This window comes from Ciconia boyciana, chromosome 2 (genome assembly GCF_034638445.1).
Source record: "Ciconia boyciana chromosome 2, ASM3463844v1, whole genome shotgun sequence".
Lineage (NCBI taxonomy): Eukaryota > Metazoa > Chordata > Aves > Ciconiiformes > Ciconiidae > Ciconia > Ciconia boyciana.
Genome location: NC_132935.1, coordinates 76,733,671 through 76,752,738, shown reverse-complemented (window position 1 = coordinate 76,752,738; position 19,068 = coordinate 76,733,671). Strand labels below are relative to the sequence as shown.

Below are 19,068 nucleotides of genomic sequence, written 5' to 3'. Positions count from 1 at the left end.
GATCTCATAAACATATCATTTCAGACATGCACACAACATGCAGCTAAGGGTCTACCAGACCAAGAGTTAACAGGAAAGGTCATGTAATGAGAATAAAAAGATTAAAGAGCAAAAACTGTGAGGAAAAATTGTACTCTTGTTTGTGGAAGACAGTCTTACCATTAGAGTCAGAAAAGCCCAATATCTTTCTAAAGGCCCTATTCATGAATGACTTACACTCCACATAGGTTTGGAAAACTCCATGAAGAGCGATTACCACCATCCTCTATGAAATGAAAATTCCTCAACATGGGTTTCCCAGAGCACAATGGGACAACTGTGTGTTTGCTAGGAAGGAAGGAGGGGTGAGGCACGGTGCCCCACAGACAGTGGCAGATCGTGAGGAACATGAATTTAAACTCCACACGATCACAGAATTTTAATTCTGAATGGGAATCTCATCTTGTGAAAGACAAACTGCCACTGACACTCAGCAAAGGAGGACCACAATCCTCATCAGAGAAAGCTGTTTTGAGAGTCACTTCAGAACAAATATGCCTTTCATCAATAGCTGGCATCAGTAGCTTATCCTCCTTCCCACCTTGTTCTATGAGAAAACACATTTACTGAGGTTAGAATTAGGAAGATTGAAATTTTTTTTCTTCTTTGAATCTACCGCCAAAGTCCTATTTGCACTGCTTGAGGCATTCTCAGGCAATAAAAACCACCATTGCAAAACTCTGTTCCTATACTGCTCAATCGCTATAGTATCTAAGCACCTTTCAGAATGGCATTAGGCAATATAATTAGTATTTCATATGTGCTGCTTTCTCTCATGGGTACATCTATACACATTTCTCTGGTGTAAATCTATACACGTATCTTTAGGTAGAGCACAGCATAATTGTAAAGCTGAACTTGTCCCTCTCCAAAACTGATGCTTTAAGTCTAAAATAAGTACCCACTAAGCACTATTCTTTTGCTCTCAGTAAACTGAGGATAATAAAAGCTCATGTTATGTTTCCATGTACAAGCTTAATCAAATCCTTTTGGCTGGAATATTGTGTTTGTTTAAGAGCAAATGATCAGGCTGATAAAATCAGAGCTGCATTGATTAAAGAGTATTTGATCACCAAGTTAGATCAGGAAAGCATTGCAAAACAACAGTGGTAGAAACTCAAATGAAGCAGAAATATTAATGCAAAGAAGGCCACAACGGATTTTTAATAAAGAAAACATTGTAGGCAAGCTGATGGTATCTAGCAAAAAAAAAGATTTTAAATATGATATGATTTCTGTGCATATGCTGGTAAAAATGAATTAGGGTTAATCCTCAATAAGATTCAGGTTTTCTGTTAGTATGGATCTCCTTAATTTCCTTCTCTCCCCCCCAATAAAACTTGTCAATCTGTATTTCCTCAGCACAGATTTGAAAAATAATGCTTTAGATTTAGCTGGTATGCAACAGCAAACACACCAACATCAATGTATCAGAGTAACTGCTCCCTGCAGAATAATTTTGGTAAAGAAAATGTCCTGGAAAAAGATCTTTTGTCAAATTAGCAGCTAATAGAGACATTTCTCTATCCCATGGCTAGGAGACACCCTCCTAACCTTCAAAGGAAGTGTATCCATGAGATGCCACAACGTGTAGAGCTTTGCTGCCTTTACAGAATCTACATGGGTGTGCAGGGCAAGCCCACAGGGAACATAATACATGATCAAAGACTTGGATTGTGTACAAAGATTTAAAGACAGTCGATGGCTAAGCACGAAAAAGTAGCATGAAAACAGGCTTTCCACGAATACACAAGGATGTGGAAAACAGCATATTTCTTTGTCTAATAAGTGTTATGCCCTAAGGAGAAGACCACACAAAGGACTATCCAGAGGTGGCAAGGAAGATGTACCCATTAGGATGGGAAGGCATTTATCAATATACAGCTCCTGTAAATGGTTTAATTTTCCTAAGGGAGACACCCTGTAGTTTTCAACCTAGACTGATAGACCTATTGACTCTCACAGGAATTTGTCTCTGGAGAGACAGAAAAAATGTTAGTACAGAAAAATAAACATGGAGAATTAATACAAGACAACAGATTTTTGCTTCCAGCTGCACAAAGTCACATGGTTTGATGGTTGTTTTTAAATGCTTCCATACAATGGCCAGGTATCATCGCAAAACTGTCTCCAAACAAGTGCTTTGTTTACTTTATATTAATTAGTTACACTGCATTGGACATTTTAAAAGACAACAGGCTGGAAAAAAGGGAAAAAACAGACATGTATGTCTAGAGAGCAGAGAGGAAAGTCTGGAAAAGCTACCCCTTAGAGTAACCATCAAAAGAGTGGAAATGCAAATACATATAGTTTCAAACATACGTTTAGATACCAGCTCTGTTGGTGCTGTAACATCTGCTTCTCTGTAACAGACTGTTGGATCCACAATGCCTCTGTCAGGAGGAGGGTAAGGTGGGGGTGGGGGGATCACTAACTGGGGTGGACCACGAGTGGTGCCTCTAGGAGGCTTTTGTGGCACCTGCCGTCCATCACCTATAGGGGGATCAATTGACTAGTTACTTCATTGTCAGGATAACGATCTCTCTGTTTACTGTTATTTTTTAAACACACATTTGATTTTCCCTCACCCATATCCGAAGTCTCTCTGGACCTAATTCTGCTCTTATTTACCTCCAAATAATTAAGGGAGAAGGAAAAGCTAGGTCTCTCTTAAACCAACAGCAATGGGACCAGAAATGGGCCCAGCGCATATGTGCACATCACAGCTAACAGTTAAAATCACCAGTTTTAGCAGACATAAGGAAGGAGAAAAAAAAAGTTTAATTAAAAAAAAAATTAATAAAGCTATGTAAGGAAATGTGAAAAATGTGTTTTATTTTTATCTTCTTAAGTGCCAAACTGCCTAAATTTGTTGACCTCTAGGATACTTTATGCGACTATTTTTCTGGCTCTTTGCGAGAAAGAGGAAAATGCCTCAGGTCAGTATTTTGAAGTAGGTATCTTGACAGTTTTTTCTTTTCTTTTTCTGAGTAGGTTTTTTATTATTTTGACATTGTGGAGAAGCAGATGATTAAGTCATTTTTTGCAAAACAGTGTTTTAAGCTATCAAAGGAACTGCTCATAACTTTGGCTGGTGGCTTATTTCAATACTATGTGTAATAACTAAATAAATACATGCACCTTTGCACTATACTCTATTAACGATATGCAATGTTAAAAATCTGCTGCCGGTTTGTAGTGTACAGACCTAGAGCTAATTGCAATTTGGAAAGTCCTTAGAGGCTGAAAGCGCACTGAGGAACCATGACTACCTGCTCGTTCTGCTCTCATACCCTGCCTTAAGCATCTGCTGTGGGCACTGCTGAAGACAGCTGCTGGCAGAGACGGACCTCTGGTCTGATCCATTCTGATCATTCCTACACTCTTAGGCTCATGCTCTGGTGCTGCTGAGAAGGGAAGTAGCACTGAGAGGGAGGAAAAAAGATTAAACCATTATGATTTTCTACTTAGGAGTCACTAGCTTCCAAAGATTCAAGACACAATTTAATGCTGGCAAATGGGCAGACCCCTTTTTATTGCTTTGAGAAAACTAGGCACAATACTTTGGGGTCAGAGTAAGTGATTCAGTATTGAATACTGAAATGAATTTGCCAGTTTGAGAATATTTTTGATAGGATCTTTTGCTTTGATGCATGTGGCTAACTTGCAAGATACATAGGTAGCTTTAATCCTTTTTCCATCATGCGGCTGCCTATTTCTTGCAGCAAGTTTTTCCCCTCACTACAGTCTTGCTTTTTTCACAGCTTTTCTCTCTTGCTTTCAGAGCCATCTGTGCTTTCTCATCATTTTCTTGCAAGGGCCCCAAAGAGAGGCTGTTTTACCAACCTTCCCTTGCTGTAACATTTTTTCTTGTTAATGAACACATCCATTCAAGAAAGTAGCAGAAAATGAAAAGCACTGAAGATAGGGCTACTGTGGGACACGAGTTCTTTGTCGGTGTAAATTAATAAGGCTCCATTAAAGTAAACGATACTACAGAATCCTACATCAGCAGAGTCTGGCCAGCAAGCACTTATGTACACAGTACTGAACGGACTAGAAGTGGCTCTGCTGTGCTTTATCTCATCTGTAACATTCTGAGCACTGATACAAAATAAAATGAACACTGACAAAAAGTTAAAGCACCAAATGTCATCAATAAGTGACCAGCAGTAGGGCAAAGCATGAGGAGTGACAGACTGTGACATCTGCAATGGTTAAAAGAAAGCCAATTTGCTGAAAACTCCTGTGTTATATGGCATAGCAATAAGGTTCCCCTTAGAGGGTTTAAATAAGAGATGTCAATGGAGTCGAACATGTCACAAGATAATGGACTCCTGCTGCTACATAAATGCTGAGGCATTAAATGTGAAGCATTTACTGAAAATAAATGTTGGAAAAAAGCCACGAGGTTTCTTTCTAAACTGTGAGGCATTTGTAATGTAAGCAATTATGTATGACAGGATGTCATATCTGTATGTCTTAGGCACTTTATGAAACATGAGGTCAAAGGCACGAACTGAAGTGCACTGAGTGCATTACGGCACTTGAGGAATGATTCTCTTAATGTACTGAAAAACGAGTTCCAATATGTAGGGTTATTATCTCATATCTTTACCCATCATAAAATCACTTTGTTTGCTAAAAGCATAATCTTGGGGTCCTCACTCGGGCAAAGCTCCCACCGATCTGAATAAGCCAGCAGTCAGATAACGACAGAGGTCTGCAAGAATGTTTTTCAGTCTTCCTGACTGAGAGTAAATGTGGTGTCACATACGGCTGAAGAGTAGAGTTTCTTTTGTTGTCTCCAGCTACGTACTGCGTTCCTTTGAGAGCACCAGTTCTTTTCTTCTACTGATTAGCTCAAGACTCAGCAGAGATTGCTTTATAATAAAACTGAGGACTAAATTCAAAAGAAAAACTTCACTGGATATGGCCAGCTGATGTCAAACTGTTGGAGGACTACAGGAAAAGAAAATGTCTTCAGGCTTTAGGAACATGAGGAGATACTGAACCAGCTTGACTGTACTTCAGTTCTAGCAGAACCCCAAGGCCTCGAATGCATTCAGTATTGCCTGGCCTATCTCCATTTACCATCATTTCCATTTACTATTTCCGTATTTCCATTTACTAGCAAAACCACCATGACCTTAAAGGCACAGAATAGGCCCAAGGCTAGTGCTTGTGGATAACCAGCTTGTACCAAACATTCAAATCATCTGATGAGTGTTATCTACCTTTTACTACCCTGCGGTACTCTGAATGGTGGCATTGAAAAAAGAGGTAATATACAAACACTTATTTCCAGACTTTCATTCTGCACAGAAATAAGTTTTTTTCCCCAAGTTATGAAAGCTCCCAAACTCACAGTGTAACAGAATTAAGGAAACTTCAAACAGTGAGCTTTGAAACCACATGCACAGGATTACACAGGAAAAAAGAACACTTCTCACCCATTGTGCTCTTCCTCTTGTCTTCACTCTCTTCTGTCCTGTTTGGTATGGCAGGAGTGGGTGGAGCAGATGCAGCTGGTGGAAGAGGGGCACGCCTCTTCTTTTTCTGTAAATCGTTTAGGGATGCTCCTTGTGAAATCTAGCAAAGTTGAAAAATAGGCACAGTAAAGGATATGTTTTGTCGATGACGTGAATTGTCGGTAACAAAAAAAAAAGTGATTGTCATATGACCTAATCTCTTAGCACAGATTATTTGTAATGAGTATTTATAGTGACAACAGGAGATTAAAAAGACAGATCAGAAGAGGTATAGTAATATTGGACTCAGAGAAGGAAACGGACAAGAACTGCAGACGAATGTCACAGCAGAAATACCACTCTGGTAGACATTTGACATTTTTGGTAAAAGGAAAGTTAGACAGCCCAACACTCAGCAACACACAGGATGACACTACGTGCGTTGTTAAGCTTGAGCCATACCATGGTCTTGTTTTTCCACTGGTTTCTTCAAACTTCAAATTACGGTTAAATACTCCAATAGGTATGGGTAGGGAATAAACTCTCTCTCATTTCTTTCATTTTCCTCTCAAATTCTTGTTTAAGGACTTACAAGAGAAGAATCAGAACTGAGTTTGCTTGCATGATGATGAGATCATACTGTACTCTATTTATGTCTACTGGACTTCACAGACATACTTTTGAAGATCTGTAACACCTCGGCTTCCAATAATTGCAACATGCTGGTCGGCAAGCCAAGAATTCATTATTGTTTACACTGCTTTTAAAAATATGAAAAATTTTATTACAAGTGACTTGCGTTTCACTGGGTTGAATAGTATTTTCTGTAGCTTGTTGGAACTTAGCTCTATTTCCTTTTTCTGGAAAAATAATAACAGTAAAAACATGTAGGAAAATGTGTTGAATTTGTATATTTGAAAGGTACTGACAACACTAGACAGAACCAGGCTTAGCTGAGGCAGAGGGTAATGGGAGCTGCCCACACATGGCATGCTGTTGGCATTCCTCAGTCTTCACATGCATCACTTCACTGCTCTGTCCATCCTGATACTCCCCATAGCTGAAGATAGCTAATATACAGAACTGCCTGGTGGTTTTCTAATATTTCAAAGGCCTAAACAATAATAATAATAATAATCTTTCCTTTAACCCAGAGGATTAATGAACCCTTAAAATACATTTGTTGTGGGAGATTTCATTAAACAAATAATAGCTTCACACTGCTCAAAGCTATTATCAGAGTTCAGAGGAAAGGCACTCATTTAGATGTGTCCTTTCCTATGCTGAGTGAAAACTCTGAGAATAAATGAATTTTACAAAGAGTAGGACAAATAGAGCCTCTTTCACTTAGCCTTCCTTTTTAAAAGCACTCAGGAGGGTCTTAGGTTATAAATCACAAACATTCAGTTCCCACCTTTCAGGAGAATGCTTTAACTGCTGTGCCACATGACATTTGGACCACCCTCCACCCCTTCTTGCTGAACCAGCATCCTGCATATGGAGAAACTTGGTAGTAACTGCACTGGACATAGAGCATGTTAACCAGGATGAGCTGCAGCTTTGTGGCAAACAGTTTCTATAAGATGGAGGGGACAGAGGGTGGGAAATAAAGGTCTCCTGGTCTTGCTTCCTACTACCATGGATTATTTCTGCATTTTACATTAAATGTCCACTGGATACAGTACATGACTAAAGCCAATGAGGCCAATCTAGATAAAGTTAGGCATAATAAATGGGCAAGAATGTTAATAGTAACTAGTCATTCTGCAGACTTTAATTTTGGTCACCTAACTTCACGGCATTTGAAACATCAGACTTATACCCGGAAAAGAGCACCGGGCCAAATGTTCAGGAATGGATACAGCAAAATTTTAGAGCTCCTTTGAAAAATTCTTGCCCAAAGTTGTGGTGTTACTCCGTATTAAGATGGAGCACCTCCCCCGATGAAGATACTGCCTGCCAGTGGTTAGGAACTGACTGCAATTGACTGAAGCTGAATCCCACCCCAATTCTTATAGAACCAGAATGCCCAATATTGAGCTGAACATGGGAAACTGTTCAGTGAAACAGACTTATCAGGCTTTGGTTTACAGAGGAGGAATTACATGGAGGACAGCTACCTAATGCTGCATTCTTTTCCATGTCTATTTGAGGCAATTGGCAAATAGGCATTTGGAAAAAATAACATTCTTCTGCACTGCATTTTAAATAACTAAAGACATGTGAGCATTTAATACCCTATCTTGATTCTTCAGGATACTACCTTACAAAAAAGAGAAAATTATCAAAGTGGCGGCTTCGATTAATCTGACTACAAAGCCTCCAAAATTCAGTAGCTATGGAAAACTTGAATCATCTGGCAGACAGGCAGCATCTGAACTTCCCCAACACTTCACAAGCACAAGCCATGACTTTTACAGTTAGTTAATGGCATTTTGCAGCTTCCACATTCACTACTGTCTCTTCAGACAGAAAGGTCATTTTACTTGAGAACAAAAAAATGGATGGACTGGTGATTTAAAAGATAAGTCTAGGAAATCTGGAGAATCAAGGCAGAAAGTAAGGAAACGTGTTTTTCCACTTGAAATAACAGAGATCACTAATCATCCTTCCCCAAGTACCAGATGAGTGAAGGATGTTAGTTTGGTACAGTCAAATTCCTCAAAGATACATTACTGCTTTACTAAGAAGAAGGGATCCTTGTTAGAAGCCAGCTTATCTTTTTCAGCTCTATGCATTCTTATTTAGTTGAATCTTCTAAGGAACATTAGATAGATCTATGGATGAACACACTGCTACGGCTAAAGAAAAGGATAGAAAATAGCTAGTGCTCAACTGCAATAATGCAAGTTTGGTCAAATACAAATTACAAAATACAAACACAAAAATGCTTTTATTATACTGTCAGCTAAGTGCAGTATACTTCACAAACACCATAAAGAAGATTAAAAGCTTGTTTAAAGCCAGCCACACTACAATGTATATAAGAAGTGTCTAGTTCAAGAACAGGTCATAAAAATTGTTAAAAGTAGTTCTTTAATGCCAACCTTGGTAAAGCTATGAGGCTAAACATAAATGGAAAAAACACAAAGAACATTCTGTTTCTTTCTTGCAATTGTATATACCAAAACAATAGAACTTGAAAATAATTTGTTATGGCTGGCTGCTTCTTTTATAAAGAAATCAAGCCTTAATAACATTATCTGAAGTAATTTCCCATCCAAACTTTGTTACAGGAGCCCCTCTCTGAGCCTAACAGAGTATTTCCTGGTCTTAGGGCTTGTGCTTCACCTACGCAGCATTTTTAACTAGAAGAAATTATTAGGTCAGCTTCTGTTATGCAACAAATACATAATTTTTAAAGATGTTAATCAGTGTTCTCTGACTATAATTAATACCATCAACTGAGCTAGAGATTAATAAAGTGGGCCAAAAGGACCTAAGTCTGACAAATAGTGTCACTTCTGTTCCCATATTGTTGAGACCACATACGATGAAAAAACCTATTTTCCATTAAATTCATGTCATGGCTCGCATGCTGTTTGAAAAATACTTTCAATATTGCAGACAAAATATCTGAGGAATGTGCTGAATGTGTTTTCCTTCTGTGAAAGCTCGACATCTTTATTAAAATTTGAGGGCTTTAGATAAAATTTTAGAATATATTTAGAGCATAACAACAACATCATGGGGAGGTTATGTGTCAAAATTGTGTGGAAAAGAATCCTACAAGGCTAATGCTTGAAATTTTCCATCAGCAGCATTTGACAGTCACTTTACTTTCAAAAGGTCTGTGGATACAATAAGAGTGGATGTGTAAATTGAGTTTGAGTTTCCTCATGCATAAGAATCCAGTATTTTCTTTGGGTTAGGTTGCACTGAATATGAATTAATAAAAAATATTAATGGAGGTCTAAGGAAACAAAAGCCACCACCACCAAAAATTCATCAAGCATTCAAAGACAAGGAGGTTCTCAGAGAAATTTACAATGTGAGCTCCGCTCCTTTGCCTTTCCTGTCCTCTACTTACAGGTCAGACACTGGTTTTGTATTTATCAACCCTTCACTATTAATCTTTCTAACACAAATGTTTATCTATGTAAGTACTTGCTAAGTTATCTGGCAAATGCCACCTTTCTTTGATTCACAGACCAAACTAGGCCTAAATTTACTGCAGGTTTACTGCTCCCGAAACTGAGCCTCCTTCTGTAAGCCAGAAACTATATCATTAATTTGTGCTCCTCTGCCCCTCCACTATCTACCAACATTCACAAACCATTTGATGACACTGACTCCATACCTCAGTCGTCTGAATCACTCCTTTGACTAAGAAGGAAATCTCACTCTACTGTCTCCAAAGACAGCTTAAAGACTCTACAGTAGCATACTCAGAGAGCCACACATACTGAAGTCTCTTCCATTAAGGACAGCCCACACACTCTTGCTGTAGATGGTAGAGAAAAAGGGACTGGGCTTAATGTAACCTTGGAAAGTGCACATAGTGCATCCTTGTTAAATAACAAAGTACTGTAATGTTGTAATTACTGCAGTTATATCTTGACTAGTAAAGAACCTAGCAACTACCAAGGTGTTCCAAAATGGTGATATGGCCAGGTAAAAATCCTTAAGCTAACACTAGAAGCCCAGTTGGATTTTGTGGGCTTGAGGGAACAATATCATGTAACTTCTAAACTGGATGTTGAAGGCCACTTTGGTGCCTTCTGGGAACTACTGCCTTTCAAGCAACACTTTTTGCCCATTTACTGAATAGCTGAGGGGGACTTGATACTCTTCAAGGACTACCATGTTGGGACACAGAGACCAGGAGAAGGAGCCATGTCTTCTTCCTTCTCCCAAGACTGATGTCTGGGGAGAAGAGTGGACGTACGAGAGACGTGTACTTTCTGCAGGACTGAGAAAGAGCTTGGAAAAATGCTGGGTGATCTCAGCTCAGAAGCACAACTAAGAACACAAGTAGGGAAGAACAACTTAAAAATTGCCATGGAAAGACTTTCTTGGACTTGCACACTAAAAGCGAACAGCACCTTCTTGAGTTACCTGGAACAGGTTTTCCCTGAACAACTGCAGGTTTCTGTTGCAGCTGGCATCCACACCTACTGAAGAAAGCCTAGATGACTGATAGACAGATTTAAACAGTTCTAACTGTGCCTTAACAGAAAACCCCTCAGTGGATCTAGTCAATATGTGATTGAGATGCTAAAAAAAAAAGTGCATAGTTTGTATTTCAAAATCCAAACCACTCTTCCCAATATTTTCATAAATATTACAAGAAACATTTGTCTTATGGCAACAGATTTTTCCTTGTACTCTCACTGCTATCATTTTGCCGTAGAACAGGAAAAATGGAAACTTGAAAACCTAGCAATTTTCCTGGTTTACTATTTAACAAAATCCTCCTTAAAGCAATTTTCTTCTTGCTCAATCATTGTAGCTTCAGGTGACACACATATTCTATCAGCAATAGGATTATGTCTGGAATAAGGATTGTTTTTAAGGGATGTCCCATGGTTGTTCAGTATATACAAATAAAAAATTGTATAGCATATGATATAAACTGTGTGAAGAAAGCTCATATACTCTTTTGCTTCTTTCTCCTTTTTATGCAACATTACACATCAGGATCTTTTATTGTTTTATAGAATGCTTGTACTGTTGCAACTTCTGCCTAATTTGGATACAAAATGTCTTGTTTGGGGAAACAGTGAGTGATTGTTTGTAGAAATTAATTTTAGAAGTAAATAAAAAGGGTTGTAAAAAGAACACATGGATTCAATCACTGGCATGTCCTGACTACAAACTGGTTTCTATCATCCAATACTGACTAGAGACACACTCTGATTTAAGCAAGCCAGATTCTGAAACACCTGCTGGTGATGATACTGTGTGGGGTCAGAATGCCTATCAAATTACAAGAGTTTTTAAATATGATCCAGAGAAAAATTCAGAGCTAACTGGTAACTGAACAAACAACAGTATCACCCCAAACTACGTATGGGACCATCCCAACCCTCTTCCCTTCACAAAGAATTTTAAGAAATCTTGAAATAATTAAAAGCCTTTTCACAAGAAGCTCTAGAAGTAAAAAGAAGAGACACATGTTTTATTAACCAGTTTTAAACTATTGATATAACCATAACTGCACTGATGCTTCTATAGCATTGTGTGAAAGACAAGTGGTAGGTTGGTATGTAAGGAAGATTTATGGTTTGAGAGTTTTAAAAAATATTTTGCTATGATTTTGTACATAATTTAAAGCAGTTGAGAACAAAATATTTTGATCCAAGAGGAGCCGTTCTAGGAAAATCAGAGAGATAAATCTTTCAGCTGCAGAACAGAGACATAAATCTGTCCACTAAACTTGATGATATAAAAGCTATTCTATCGAGCTGATTCTGCACTTTCACAGGGCAACAGATGCTTCAATATGCCTAGCACTAGCAACCACAAGAAGTCCCAACTGAACATTAATGTGTCTTAGAAAACATTTACTCATATGTCTAATATTCCCTGAACAGGTCATACATTATTAGGCTTTTCACTGACATACACCAACAAAGGAAAATTCAGGGAGCTCTCAAAGAAACTGGGCGTATGAGCAATTCATGAGGCTGACCACTGTAAGTTACATTGTATTAAATTGTCTATTCAGCATTGAACTTCTCTAGCTTGTTTCCTTATTGGGTAGTACCCCACTTTATTTGATTAAAAACTGAATGTTTAATCCACGAGTACGTTACAAATGCCATTCAAAGACAGCAGTCTGATGTTTCCCAAAAACATGTCCTTATGTTGCAGAATGCATTTGTGTGGGTCATTTAAAATGCTTACTAGGATCCCATGCAATGCAACAACATATTGCAAAAACAACATACACAGAGATACTAAAAAATCTGGCACATGGAAACAGTTTTTTAAAGAGGATATTTGAAAAACTTGTCATTCTGATAAAATGCATAGAAATAACTACACTTTAGAAATTAGCAAGCAATTTCTCTGGATCGGTCATTTTAGTTCTGTACATCTTGATTTTTCAGTGTTGGATCTCACAAACCTGACCATAAAATGAATAATAATAAACTTAAAGGGAGATTTTTAAATAAGCCATATGAAGTTAAGAATTCATGCTGTGATAGCAAGACTGACACTTGGACTGACTAGACCCAATAGCTCGTGTTACTCTGGAAACACCACTCTCACGTGGAACAAGTTTAGGTGGGAGATTCCCAAGCTACTGCCAACATGAGTTCAAGTCCACAATGTAATACCAACTAAGTCTTCAAGCGGGACAGCCATGCTTGTGCCGTGACACAACGCCGCTCTGTATCAGGGTGTTTCCTCCTGACTTTGAAGCTCTGCACCATGCTTCCTTGTACTGTGTTTGGCCCACGTGGTGGTTGCACCCCAGCCACGCTCACGGCCCCAGCTTCTGAGCTGCTTTGCTGCTGGAACTGTTCAGGCACTGCGTTAAGTGGGAAGTCTGGCTTATAACTAGAGTGCAAACTGCATTGCTCTTCTGAAAATACCTGTAGTATTTTAATCAGATGTCACAAAATACTGTATAATTTTGACTACTTTTATGCTGCTTAATTTCAAATTAATTTTTTCTCATTATATAATTCTGGTATTAAACAGGAGTTTGTAACAAAATTTAGTATTCATTACCAAAAATGAAGCTGTGACTGCAAAAACATCTCAGTCTTAATAACAGACAAAAAGCTTAGCATTACTGGATTTTATAGAAATTGCTATGCTCTTGTGCTATTTTATTCATAAAATGAAGAAGACGAAAGCCAATAATGTCCTTGAATATTCAGCTGACTGGCAACAGAAAGCTAAATCAGTTGACACAAGAAAGCCACTACAAGGTGAAGGGGCAAGCTCATTTTTCCATCTGTTTTTACTGAACACACCCTTTGTGAAATGTCATGGTCAAGGGCAGTTAAAAATTAATGTCATTCTAATCTTCTTTAAACACTTTAACTTGTTCAGTTAAATGTGTCAGACAGGAAACTATCCATAAACAAATTTGAGATGTTAAATTACTAAGATAGCCGTGATTTCCTTCTTTTGCAAAATCTCATTACTAGCTGCAATATTATTTCCACTCAAGGAAGTCACTCTACAACACCAAATATTTTCACATGCATTGAAACATGTAGACTACACAAGTCTGCGGATGTTTGCTTTGGCATAGAATTGAACTTCCTCTGTTTCTCTGAATACAATGTAATCCTCCTCATTTATGTCTTCATTTAGAGGGGAAAAAACAACAAAAAAACCTCAAACGCTTAAATATCACATTTTAAAACCACCAGAAACTCATTTGCTACTAAGATTCATTTCTCCTCTAGAGAAGTCGAACAAAAAAGGCAAAAACCACCTCCAAATTTTCATGGCTTATTTGTGCTTATCTTTTTAGTTAGAGCAATACAATTAATAGAACAAATGAACATTAGTAAGATATTAAAATACATAGTAGGACTGCAGCTCCGTATTTCTTCTGACAACTTTGCCAATCAGTTTGACATGATCAATGTCATCTCCTTGAGTTATTGCCTTTGGGAAAGGCACTGGCATAAGGATTTTATATATCACCTTTTCTTCCTCAGTCTCACATCCAGGATTACAGGCTGGCTGATTGGTTGGTTTGCTTGTCTGTCCTTAAAAATCTGAGAGATATTATGAGCCAAATGAAGATCTACAAAATTTATTTTGCATCTTTGTCCAATTTTCTGCCAAAAGGATGGGCTGTAGCCTAAAATCTGTTAGGGCTAGAAAGTGAAAAGCAATCACACAAACATTTAACCAGGAACAAGGAGAACCATACCCTTTCTACTGCCACTAAGCAACATACCTCCCTGGAGCTTAAGTTTTCCTTTACACTTACGATTTTCTTCTGTAGAGATAGCCAAGTTGAATTTCTAGTGCTTAGCGCTAAGTCCTAGGCAATTACCTCAGAAGTCTTCTCAATTCAGAGAAAAACATACCTGACTTATTCCCAGTGTTCACCCCCGCGTATCAGCCCTCTCCATCTGCAGGCACACAGAATGCCTGGGAAACCTGGTTTGGGCGATAAGTCAAGTGATAGTTTCGTGCCATCCCTTCCCACTGCCCCCTGCAAATTTTCACTCAGTCTAGTTCCTTCCAGCATTTACAAAGGGCAGCCAGGAGCCCCTACTTCCACAATCTTCAGAAACCAAGAAGAGGGGGGAATAGCAAAGTGGTACCACAGTCTCAATTAGATGTATTACTCGGGACTGTAGCATTACATGGCTCTACATCAAGCTACTCCCCACAAGTATAAGATTTTTATCATCCAAAACTACAAACAGACTCTGCTGCGAAGGTTTGTTAGAGAAACCCACCATGGCACTTTGCTTGCTATCCATGCCTGGAAGCATTAGCAACATAGAGCTGAGCAGGACTCGGGTTGTCTGTTGAGCTATGACTTTCTGATTAAGGTGAGCACACTGCAAACAAAATGAGGTGCTTATTTCTCACAGTGACCTGCACCACCCATCCTCTAAGGAGGTGAAAAACTGAAGTGGTATGCAGTCAGAGGAACTGGATTTGCATTCCTCTTTCCCCACTTCTATTACTTTTGGGATATGACTGTGAATTAACTCAAATGAAACATAGCTTTAAGTAGGAGAGAAAAGTTTTTACTAGATTATACTTATTTATGATGTATTTTCTTGCTTTCTTGTTCGGCTAAACAATGACCAGAATGCCATGCCAATAAGCCATTAAATTAAACCTGATTTACACAGCATGTATTTACTTAGTTAATTTTTCTATTATGTAAATTTTTACCTTCGTAATTCGGGATCTAAGAAAGGTGGAGTTACAAGCAAAATCTGAAAAGTGACACAAATACAGTTTCTAAATTAAGCATGGTGTTAGGGTCATTTTTCATTGCTTACTGAATGCCAGTTCTGCAGAAGCCTTGCTGCTTAAAATGATCTTTGTCTATTAACTTCCCCTAAATACCTTGCCCAACAAAGCCTAATAATTACTTGACACATACTTTCTCTTTAATGAGAGTTAAAGCTTACGATGACATCAGCCTGTCCTATTTGTCTGTGACTTGCAAGCCAGATGAAGCTTACTTACTAAATGTTGCAACCCTGCCAAAATTCAGGGCTGCATAGAACAGTATGTTCGGGCCCTGATGTCTTGCCAGTTTTCAATGAAGTGCTTGACAGAGACCACATGTGGAGGTCAAGTGATACTATCGTGATCTCACCAGATGGTAAGTTGTGGTATTATTCCCAAGGCAGGTAGTGTAGTCTGTTCAGAAACAGTTGGCAGGTGATCCATGAACTCACAGCCAGAAGCAACTGGATTACTGCAAAAGCTCAAGAACGTTATTGATGTTGGCGAAAAGACTATTCCAAGAATTTTTCTTGCACGTAATTCAAGGACTCAAGTCCCAAGATGTATGTTTTCTTGCAAAAAAAATAAAAGGATCTATTTTATTAACTGCTATCTTAAATCAGAAACCCTCCTGTCAAAGAAATCTTGTATTCTTGCATGATTATTATGTGATGTATGTTAAATGGTAAAATAAAGACACTGCAAGCTCATCTTGCTTCGGTTCTTGTAATGTATTAAGGATCATCAGGTCACTCTGACCATGGAGGAATCTTACAAAATTTGGTAGATGATATTCTCCCACCCCTCCACAGTAACAGCTTATCCAAGTCAAAGTGTGAAACACTCAGCACTTCACGCAGTCCAGCCTTAAGTTAAAGCAGGTAAGCAATTGAAATCACTATTGAACTGACATTGCTACTATTTCCTGGACAAAGTTGCAAAAAATAACTATTTCTAAAAAGGCAATAAAGCCACACAGTGGACTCCTTTTATGCAGCAGCAGCTTTTTTCCCCAAGCTAAAGCAGCAATATTCTTTCAGGAAAAGACATAATTTTAAAGCAGACTTTAACATTTCAAGTTCCTCTGGTGCAAAACCTATTAATTGACCATGACCTTTATCTGAGTAAAGACAGATTCTCAGAGGGCCACGGTAAAGGCAGTCTTACTTCCCCTTGCACTTCTGAGAGGCTGTATCTTCTGGCTAACATCAAAACCTCCACTGAAATTTTACACTAACATCCTCATTCATACTGGCCAAACTTCAGAAAAAAATATAATCAGCTGCACTTAATCACTTCATGACTAAGAAAGCTAAGATTCCTTTTAATTAATTAATCACACTGGGACACCTTATTCTATTTAAAATTAGGGGACAAAAGAATTGGGAAATAAGTATATTAATTACAAATCAAAAAAAAAGGGGGGGACGACACAAAAACTCCTGGAAAATAAGTTGGCTGCCTAAAAAAAAAGTTGCCTAAAGTTATTAAAATGCTTTTTGAAATTTTGTTTTTAAGATGGGACACATGCTGCTAGTAAAGAAATGTGCAGGAACACAAAGTTGAGCATTAGGAGCTCTGAAGAGGATGGGTGGCAATTTGGACTGAAACTATGGAATTTCTTTAGATGTATAGAGAAGAAAATTCAGTAATATTATATTAAAAGGTAACATACCCTTAACTGATACTCTTTGAAGGTATTAAGAAAGTAGTCACTACAGTGCATGTATCATCTAGCTGTAGCCTTTGATACCTAAAGGAATTAATGTGTTTGATTAAGTGTGCATATACCTCAATTAATTTTTAGAGCCCTTTTTCTCATAAAAAGAGGTACAAATTACTCCCTTTCACTAGCAGCTTTTTTTGAGCCTTCCTAAATTTGATGCTTTACATAACAGCAAGATAAGCCTTCAGCTGTCATTGCACTTTTCTCTCTTTCCTTTTAATTTGGGCCTGCATCATTTATCCAAACTAGAGAGTACTTGTCTAGCTAAATTAAGCATCCAGACTGCACAGCAAACATTATCTGATGTTCTGTCGGCTGGTTTCATGTTTGCCATCTGAGCGTTGTTTTGTCAGACATGAAAAGAACCAGTCTGGATACTTCTCATTCAGCTAACTGAATGTCATGTTTAAAGTTCTTTAGGGAAAAATGAACAAATCACCTTCAAATTGGAAATTAATTGTTCTGTGTTCTAATTTCTTAGTCATTTATTGCAGTGTAGGGCTTTTTAAGGACCACAGACCTCTTTTACCACTCACTCTTGTTTCTACTAATTGGTTCTGGTACATCTTGATAATGGGCTCTGCAATAGGATAGCACTAGCCAGGATCAGCTTCAGTGGAAATATTAAATAGATAAAACTTTTCAGGTTTATGACCCGTTACAAAGATCATTGTTTCTCTAAAACTTAATTTAGTATGTCATCACAGAATTTCATGTCTGTGAAGGGCAACAATTTGTACATGGCTTTTTCAACACAAGGCAATTAACTGAAAGTCGTTAAGAAAAGCTCCACCCTTATACACTCTTCTTAAAGAAATATTGCCTGATCCTTTGGGCAAAACTGGATAGATCCAGGAAAGCAGCACACCGTAAGAGATCAATTTGACTTGCTAGCTCCTGAAAGGTAGAAATATCATCATTTGCGAAGCAAAACAGTAGCCCCATCACTGCACAAGTCAGAAGTGCCCCAACAATTCCTTCCTCAAAAGACTTGCAGTCTAGAGAATATTTGGCATGGACCTGGATCTGGTATTGATTTCAAATGGAATGGGATCAGGTCTTTCATGCTGCTTTTTATTTGGTCAGTGGAAGGCACATGTCCAGTAGAGTGCACTGGACATCACCCACACAGCTCTCAGTTACCTGTAATTTGAGCTGCATACCTGCACCTCAATATTTTGAGATGCAGCCCAGGGGGGCTGCAAATATGACCCTCAGAGACCCTAAGATCCTCAGGCTCTTTGATACTGCAGTTACAGTACTAAGTTGTAACATGTATACCAGGCAAGTTGCTTTAGGGTTCATGCTGGAAAATTATTACTGCTCATATGATTTACTGGCAAAACTTATGGCCTCATTCTGCAAGTGAAAAGTTTTGCACTTACGAGCACAAAACAAAGAGAGCGATGACTGCTAATAGCAATCAAAGACAGCTGTTTCTGTTTTTAACGAGACATGTTGCCTGGTTATCAAATTACCAGTGATAAGAAGACCTAGTGAAGTCATTGAGAATGCTGCCAGTGACTTTCCTGGAGTGGTATCAGATCATATGAGACAAATATTTAGGTACGAATCTCTTCAGTATTCTCCAAAAATAGCTGTACTGGGTTGCTTAGGTACTTAGATCAAGGGTTCTGCTCAGGCTTCTGTATCAGACTGTGGCAAGCACCTAGAGGACAGCAGAAAAAAAGGGAAGGTATGTTCGATACTACCTTCTGCCTAGTACTTTTGCAGCCACCAACCATCTTCATGTCAGGGACTTCCTGGTGCTGCTTGTATTTAAAAATTCACAACAGATTTGTCGTCCTTACAGCGTTTGTTCAGTCTCCTCTTGAGCCCCTGTAAACTTTTAGCACCCATATCAACCCTTGGCAAGGAGTTCCACAGATACACTACTTGCATGAAGAATCACACTCTTTGGTTTTGCGGTTTGCC

At 38.4% G+C, this 19,068-nt stretch overlaps 1 protein-coding gene across 7 annotated transcripts in view; it reads right to left on the bottom strand.

The window, feature by feature from the left end:
- Window positions 1-19,068, bottom strand: part of COBL (cordon-bleu WH2 repeat protein) — a 163,799-nt gene that overhangs the window by 47,528 nt on the left and 97,203 nt on the right. For 6 of the 7 annotated variants that reach the window (XM_072853000.1, XM_072853002.1, XM_072853004.1 and 3 more), the window contains 2 exons: window positions 5,493-5,631; window positions 2,362-2,532 (listed from right to left, as the gene is read on the bottom strand). In XM_072853000.1, coding sequence (XP_072709101.1) covers window positions 2,362-2,532; window positions 5,493-5,631 — 310 coding nt within the window. The remainder of the gene's footprint in view (window positions 1-2,361; window positions 2,533-5,492; window positions 5,632-19,068) is intronic. The other variant, XM_072853006.1, reaches the window with a different exon arrangement.